General features: G+C 35.5%; 1 protein-coding gene across 1 annotated transcript in view; it reads left to right on the top strand.

Moving 5' to 3' along the window:
* Nucleotides 1–9,076, top strand: part of LOC145266549 (uncharacterized) — a 163,346-nt gene that overhangs the window by 122,604 nt on the left and 31,666 nt on the right. The window contains exons 3-4 of the mRNA XM_080122326.1: nt 5,899–6,002; nt 8,378–8,518. Of these exons, the coding sequence (XP_079978452.1) occupies nt 5,899–6,002; nt 8,378–8,518 (245 nt within the window). The remainder of the gene's footprint in view (nt 1–5,898; nt 6,003–8,377; nt 8,519–9,076) is intronic.

Below are 9,076 nucleotides of genomic sequence, written 5' to 3' on the forward strand. Positions count from 1 at the left end.
TTTTATTATCCACATTCTTTCTAACAATTGAATAGTTTATTTATTATTTATTTCATCAGAATGCACAATTTACTGGGCATTCCATTTAAACCTATTGTTCTTTAAAACTTATCGCCAGGGTTCGATTTCTGCTTTCTCTTATTTTATTTTCATTTTAACTAATCTCTCTATTTTTATACTTACATGAAAAAGGGACAGCCCTTATCATGTAACCTAGACCCACTATATTAATTTATTTTTATTTCGGACTATTATTCTCATCTTTATTAGTTGTTGTTTTTCACGACGTTTCGGCCAACTATTCCTCTGGCCTTCATCAGGTGGTAACCGCGACGGATAGGAACTTCGAATCTCCTAACTGCATTCTCAGCAATCACTGCCATCCGTAGTTGTTGTCGTCTTACCACGTTTTGGCCAAGTAAACCTCTGGCACGCTTTGAGTAGGATTGAAACCGCTATCTTCAGACAATGTCCATCTGGAACCGTAGAGATTTAACGTCTCTATCAACTGTGCCACGGGCTCCGAACGGGGAATTAAGGAATAATATATAAACCTAGATCCACGTACATCCAGCAAATAGCACACCTGTGAATCTGAAGATCTGAGGAAACTGATGGAAGCCAATGTGGGTTAGCCATATTGAATACATTGCATTTTGGTCGCGAATATTATGCGATTTTTGAATATTTATTCTGCGTTTACTGGCAGAAAATGTATCTTCAAACCCCGGTACAGAAACACTCGATGATAGTCTCTAGTAGGCATTCAAGTTTTCTTCAATAGGCATTCAAAATTGCTCCATTAAACATTCAAGTTCTCTCCAGTAGACATTACAAGTTCTCTCCTGTAAGCATTCAAGTTCTTTCCTGTAAGCATTCAAGTTCACTCCTATAACAACTCAAGTTTTCTCCAGTAAGCAATTTTATTCTTGCCTGTAAGCATTCAAGTTCTCTCCTATAAGCATTCATAGTATCTCACGTAGGTATTCAAGTTCTCACCAGTAGGCATTTAAGTTCTCTCCAGTAAGCATTGAAGTTCTCTTCAGTAGGCATTCAAGTTCTCTCTAGTATGTATTCAAATTCTCTTCTGTAAGCATTCACGGTATCTCCAGTAGGCATTCAAGTTCTCTCCTGTAAGCATTCAAGTTCTCTCAAATAGACATTCTAGTTATCTTCAGTAAGTATTCAAGTTCTCTCACGTAGGCATTTAAGTTCTGACCTGGAGGCATTCAAGCTCTCTCTAGTAAGCATTTGAGTTCTCTCCAGTAGGCATTCAAGTTCTCAGTGTTATACATTTAAGTTCCCACCAATAGGCATTCGAGTTTTATGTTTTCATGTACGTAATTTGACTCACTTTTCAGACTGTTTCCTACTGACAATATCGTTTCTAACATTTTCGATGATATCAGTTGTCACGTGATTAACTTTTCAGACTTCTTTCTTATTAAAGTAAAGAACCGTTTGGTGAGGTCAGGTCAGATGTTACAAAAACGTCGTCTCCAGTGTGTGTGTTTGTGTGTCTAATGTGTCTGTGTGTGTCTAGTGTATGTGTGTGTCTAGTTTGCGTGTGTCCTGTGTGTGTGTCTTGTGTGTGTGTGTGTGTGTGTCTTGTGTGTGTGTGTGTGTGCGCGTGCATGTGTGTCTAGAGTGTGTGTGTTTTTGTGTCTTGTGTGTGTGTGTGTGCGTGCGTGCGTGCGTGAGTGCGTGCACGCGTCTGTGTGGCCAACCTTTTAAATCTGCGCAAAATAACAAACACGGTCAGTGGTTATCAATTTAACCGAATTAACCAGTTGTTGTAGGCAATTGGTGGAGGTGAAGGCAATAAAAATTGCATTATGGGACTGTTGCCTCATGTCATCTTTGGCTTCATGTTCTTGAAAAGCAACGTAAATGATTTTTTCAATCTTTTCATTACTCATACAGAAAAGAAAAACTGAAATAAAACATGAAAACAACTCGGTCTGTCTGCAGGTGCGCGTCTGCTTCAGGACAAAAGCGCACCTGTCAGCATTTGCAACGTTGATAGTTTCTCAGATTAATATTGTAAAACACAAGAGATAATTGCTAGAACATTATAAGTAGTGGATTTATAAACAAAAAACAAAATCTAATAATGCATTTGGAGTAAAAAATACTATTATGTACGTATTAGTGTTGGGACGATCAATCGGAATTGGGAATCGAAAAAATCTGAGCCTTTCGGAGTATCGGAATCGGATAAATTTGAGCCTATTTTCCGATGCCAAAACCGATTCCTTAAATTATCTTTTCTATTTGATTTTGGTTCAAGAAACATCTTCCACTGTTTGTAATAATAAAATAATAAATATTTACTGATTTAAACTTCCAGTAAGACTAAAATCTCTAGACCCTCACAAGTGTGTTTTTACGTTTGAGAAAATATATACACATTTAACACGTGTTTTTACAGTAATCGGGACAAAATAACATTTTTATAGTAAAATATTTAGAGATTTATAAAGAATCGGAATCGGTGATAGTAACGGAATCGGGAAAAATATTGAAATCGCCCCATCACTAGTACTTATGTCTCATCTCGAAATAGCAAACCCTTTATTCAATTCACGGGGTAGCTTGCTCACGTTCCGTGAGCTACTTTTTTTTCAAAGCGCCATTAATCTTAACACTGGTTTAACCGGCTTCCTCCAAAGGAAGAAGTTTCATGGGAGTATGAAATTCACAAGCAGTCCCCAGTCGTATGTATATCCTCGTGTGGGGAGATGACAACGTCAGGTTTTTGCAACTCTTGCGAGGAGATATTGACGTCCTCCTACATAACAGTATCTGGTATTCTCAATTGGATCACCCATCTGGTATTCCAAAAATTGTCACCCATCTGGTACTGACCAGGCTCAACGCTGATTAATTTCGGTGATCTAGCGAGAATCGGTATGTCAACGTGATTACGCTTTATTTAATCCATGGGAATAGCATGTTCTTGTTCTGTCATGCTATTCCTATTTTGCAATTGTATTGTGCGTACGCTTACACTAGGGGGGTGGTTGAACCTTCATCTTCCAGAAAAAGTGTCACATACAGCTGCTGTTTCCAAGTATTTTATCCACTACGCCACCGATCCTTGTGGGTTAAATAATGGGTTGCGTTCAAACTTCCGTGAAGATTGCCGAGTTCGACAGAACGATCTCCGAGTTCGACAAAATGATCCCAGAGTTCGACAAAATGATCAACGGTTACAATGTCACTCAAGGTGAGAACATTAGTCCGAATATTTAAAATAATATGAATTATCAATCCTCATCTAAAAAAAAAAAAAAAAAAAAAAAAAAAATCAGAAACATTTGGGTCTTACTTATGCATGCATCGCGCTGATGACTTGAATAAAAGCGTTTATGCGGCGTTCCGGAGCAAGCGAAGGCGAATTGATTGTATACGTGCTTGTTGACATGGTGAACTTGCGAGTTGATGGTCAGCAGAAACTTTAATGAAATGACATGGCGCATGTTTCATCGTATAAAACGAGATGGACTCAAACCCTATTCTATTTTGTTTCATTTTACTTCAAGTGAAGTTCTCAAAAAAAAAAAAAAAAAAAAAAAAAAAAAAAGACCATTTTCTAGGGACTAACACTTTGCATCCATATGAGATGCATAGATTTTCAAATAAGTACATCAAATATATTATTTAATTGGAATTCATTATTGAGATGAGTATTATTTATAAATTTATTTCAGCCAACTATTCCTCTGGCCTTCGTCAGATGGTAACCGCGACGGGATAGGAACTCCGAATCTCCTAACGCCATTCTCGGCAATTACTGCCATCCATAGGAGGAATAGTTGGCCGAAACGTCGTGAAACAGCAGCTGAGAAAAGATGAGGATAACAGTCCGCAGTAAATAAATTCCATCAAAGTTCTACCTTACGTCTCAAATATTAAGTTAGTAAAGAAATCAACATATTTTTCATCTCCTCAATTTTTCCTCTGCCCCAGTTAACCATTTAAATCTGTTCTGTGCACGTCCCCGACAGTCACTAATGTGTGAGAGACGACAACATGGCCAGAACGAGAAAAGAAATATGAAAGACAAAAGCCCCACGACACACAATGTTGACGTTGGCGATCGTTGTCGAGTGGAGTAGCACGTGGTGTTACAGAGAAAGAGCGTCCTCACTTGCAGTTGATCGAATACTAGCGAGTGTAGATTCTAGTTACGGGGGTAGTTCCAACAGTAAAGCCTCCTAATTTTTTTATTTTTTTATTCAAAAGTTGAAAAGCTACGAAGACAGAAATAGTACAGTTAAAACAACGATTATTTCTGTTCCAGAATATATTTTTTCTACATAGTCACCACCATTCTTAATGTACTTTTGATTGGAATTCAATGACGCATCTCTGCTTCTGACGCACGTCTATGACAGGGGTTGATTTCTTAGAGTCGCCACGCCGTTACGATTTGCAACAGAGAAATGAAACTTTCGGGTCATGAATGCACATGTTTAGTCATCATAGCATCCCCTCTGATCTATTCGGGCGGAATAAAAACTTTTGAACGCCCCTCATACAAAATTTTTTTTTTTTTTTTTGCTTTTGCTTCGGTTTTTCGTGTTTTTATTATCTATTAATGTATTTTATTTTATAAGACGTAATCATACGAGGTATCTTCAATAAGTTTCCAGACATTTTTCGTATGGGCATTTTTATTGGTAGTACACACATGAAACTCTAGCCCCCTTCAAAGTAATCTCCTCCGGCTGCAATGCACTTGTTGTACCGTTCCAACAACTTCTGGAAGGCCCCATGAAAATCGGCTTGTGTGAACGTGTCAGTAATCCTCATCACAGCCTCTTTCATCTCCTCAATTGTCTCATAACGACAGCCTCTAAGGTTTTTCTTGAGCTTAAAGAATAACCAAAAATTCACAAAGAGTAAGGTCTGGACTATAGGAAGGGCGAGGAACCGTCTTGATGCCCATCTTGGTCAAATAGTCTGTGATCTTCTCTGAGCACCCTTGGGACAAACTTCACGCAAATCTTCCGCATCTTCAGTTCCTCGCAAATAATTGTGTGTACAGTTCCCATACTGACATCAAACTGTGCACTTATTGTCTCTATTGACACTCAACGGTTCTTATCTATGAAATTCTTTATTTGGCCAATCAACTCTGGAGTTCTAACTCCCTTACTCCTCTCACACCTTTCTTTCTCCCTCACAGACTATTTGCCTTCCTTGAATCTCTTATGCCACTCAAAAACTGATGCTCGATTCGTGCAAGATGGTCGAATAGCAGTCTGAAGCATTCCACACGTTTCTGTTGCACCTTTTCCAAGTTTAGAACAGAATTTTATTTTGTATCTTTCTTCCATAGTGGCCCTTGCACTGGAAAGTTTGCCCACCCCTGCTTTAGCAGAGATGGGCAAACTTTCCCGTGCAAGGGCCACATTAAAAAAAAAAATCAAAGTTTACTGGGCCGATAATATATTTTCCAATATAACTGACATCTAAAATAAACAAAATAAAAAAAATAAAAAATGCAATTGATTTTCACATTATTGAATATAAAATCCTTTTTGGCATTCAATATTCAGTACTTGGAAGGCCGCATGAATTCCTTTGGCGGGCCGTAGTTTGCCCACCCCTGTTCTAAAGTGTCCTTATGACAAGATTTCATTTTTAAAATTCATCAATTGTGATAATCAGGCTTTAGTAGGGTGTCTTCCAATTCCTGCTGTAGTTGTCCATTTGAACCTGAAATTATAAAAATTGGTCAGTCATAAGATTATAGCAGTAACATAGTGGATTTTTAAAAGTCTACAATGTTAAGTGTCTGTACACAATATCTGGAAACTTATTGAAGACACACTCTGTATATGTCCTTAGTATTTGTACGCATTTATTTTTCTAATTTATCATTTTCAGAAATAGAAAGCATTCCCTCTGATGAAGATACTGATGTGCCCGTTCTTACCACACCTGAACAAACTTATCCAATGGGAAATGGCTCCGAGTTGCTCCAGGAACCGGTAAATATGATTTTTTTTTTTTTGACTCATTCTTTCCTTAAGGGTTTGGGTCCTTCAGCAAAAGGTCATAGGATGTTCCATTGGGCATTTGTTTTACAACAGTCAACAAAACAAAAGAGAGTGAACAAAATAAATATACAACAAATAAATGTTACAAAAGGCAAGATAAGTTACTCTTCTGCAAGCCTGATTTTTTCTGTATTATTACTTATTTTAAAGTGTTTATTTCCGGTGAAACAAAAATAGTTGCAAGTCTGTTATAGCAGGCAAAAAAAAAAAAAAAAAAAGAAGCGGAAAATACATATACAACAAATAAATGTTACCAAAGGCAAAATAAATTACTCTTTTACCTGCTTGGTTAATTTTTTGTGTTTTCACTTATTTTAAAGCGTGTATTTACTTTTGAACAAAAATAGCTACAACGCAACAAAACAAAATAAGAGAGTGAAAAAAAATAAATATACAACAAATAAATGTTACCAAAGGCAAAATAAATTATTCTTCTATATGCCTGGTTAATTTTTTGTCTTTACACTTATTTTAAAGCGTTTATTTACTTTTGGACAAAAATAGTTGCAAGTCTGTTACAACGTCCGACAAAACAAAATAAAAGAGTGAAAAAAAAATACAACAAATAGATGTTAGCAAAGGAAAAGTAAATTACTGTTCTACCTGCCTGATTAATTTTTTTGTTTTCACTTATTTTAAAGCGTTTATTTAATTTAAGACAAAAATAGTATCAAGTCTGTTGAAATAAAACTTAAAAAAATGGCGTTTTTGTTGGACTCTAAATAATCACTTAAACATCAAAAATGAAACAGAAAATTGGTATAACAATACATTTTTGCACATGTAGAAACTTATTCAATAAATATCACCAAATATGTGAACAAGTAACGCTTTGCCAGTATTTTCTTTTGAGTGATTATCGAGGGTTCAAATGGCTATAACAAAACCGCCATTTTCTTTTTTTTTTTTTTTTACATTCTAACTTAAGAGATTTGCCACTACTTTTGTTTTAAAATAAACTAGCTGGACGTTCGGTCGTATAATACGCTTAAACATGATATTTTAATTTGTGCAGATTGCGTATGAATTATTATAGAACCAATCCTCTATCGAATATTAGATATTACAAGAAATAATTTGCCCGGTGGACTAATTTGAAAAAATAAAAAAAATAAAATAAAATAATAATAATGATAATGTCGTTCATCAAATTCGTCTGTGTTTGTTTACGTCAGCTGATATTTGGGCTTGACTATAAATGCTCTGAAAAAGTCACTCCTGATTAATGTTTAGTTTTAAAATATGCAAACGAAGAAATAATTTGCGGCGATTTTAAATGGTACTCTTCTTTTATCGCAAATTGAACTCATTAATAAGAAAAAAAGAAAATTAAAATAAAATGGCGAGGTACATCCGGGCTTGAATAAGATATCATTCGATCTGTATTCGAATGCTTTACCACTGAGCTATATTTCCAGATGATAATGATTCTGTTTTTTTTTTTTTAAGAAGAAATGATTTGCTAAGGTTTTATTATCTCTCTTGGCCGGTGTAACGTAAAATATTCCCTTAATTAAGCTGGTGCTGAGACGGGGACACAGAAAAAATTGTAATAAACGACTTATGTTAAAAAAAAAAAAATAAGAAAGAAAAGCCGAGTTTTTGTTCAGTTGTTTCTTTGTAGCCAACCTTACCCAAGTTACAACTGGATTCGAACCTGGCACACCCAGGTGATTGTGTTGTTAACTACTCTTAGTAACCGTCAGCACCACTCTGATGTTCTATTTTGTTTGTTTTTGCTTGTATTTTTTTTTTTTTTAGTGATGGGACGATTCTAATATTTTTCCCGATTCCAATACAATTACCGATTCCGTACTAAACTCCCGATTCCGATCCAATTACCAATTCCGATTCTTTATAAATCTCTAATTATTTAACTATAAAATTGTTATTTTCCTCGATTTTCGTAAAACACACGTTAAATATGCAGATATTTTACTGAACGTCAAAATTCACTTGTGGATGATGATCTATCGATTTTAGCTTTATTGGTAATTTAAAATCAATAAATATTTATTATTTTATCATTATTACCAGCAATGGAAGATTTTGCTTTAAACAAAATCAAATAAAAAAGACAATTAAAAGAATCGTTTTTGGCATCAGAAAATAGACATCAATTTTTCCGATACTGAATCAGATACCTCAAATCTTTCGATTTTTCCGATTCTCGATTAATCGTCCCAACACTATATATATATATATATATATATATATATATATATATATATATATATATATATATATATATATATATAATTTTTTTTTTTTTTAATTTTTTTTTTTTCGTATTTTTTACATTTTAGGCTGCGGACACCGCTTCAACCGAAGGTCATAGACACATGGACATCGTCATTGCGGTGGTCATCACTGGAATCGGATTGATCGTTCTGGCGGTGCTTGCCATTCGTTATTTCGTGAAGAAGCGCACCTTTAAGGATATGCGGGTTAGTAGTAGCTGTTTCGCGCAGCCGTTGTCCTCGCTTGCAAGCCAAGGAAGCCGCCTGTTTTCAGCCACGGGCCGAGGGGCTGTTCCTGGTCCGTCGGGAACGGCCGGATATCAGCCAACCCCGTCTACAAATTCAGCCTGGCCTTGAGATACCTTTAACAAAAAGCCTTTTTCGCTTGCTTTTCTTCGTGCAAAAGTTGTAAATTTCATTGTTTTTAATAACTCACGCAAAAAAAAAAAAACTATTATTGTTTTTCTGCTTCTTGAGTAAATAACCTACGATAAGATCTGTAAATATGATGTATGCAGTTGCGTAATATATAAAGTTTTAGTGAACACAAAGTAATTAGTTGGTTTTTTCAACAGTGACTTAGTCCACAATACATTGTAGTCTACATTGCACTGTAGAGAACCTACTGTTGATTTTATTAAATCGTTTTATAATAATGGCTTGAATTAGAGTTTTAAAATATAAAAGTTAAGTATCATGGCTCAATTGTGCTCTAAACAAAAAATCGTTCATTTCGAATGCGCCGCTGTCTTATCAAAGTTGATT

This window comes from Euprymna scolopes, chromosome 41 (assembly GCF_053919585.1).
Source record: "Euprymna scolopes isolate OS-2025 chromosome 41, ASM5391958v1, whole genome shotgun sequence".
Classification (NCBI taxonomy): Eukaryota; Metazoa; Mollusca; class Cephalopoda; order Sepiida; family Sepiolidae; genus Euprymna; species Euprymna scolopes.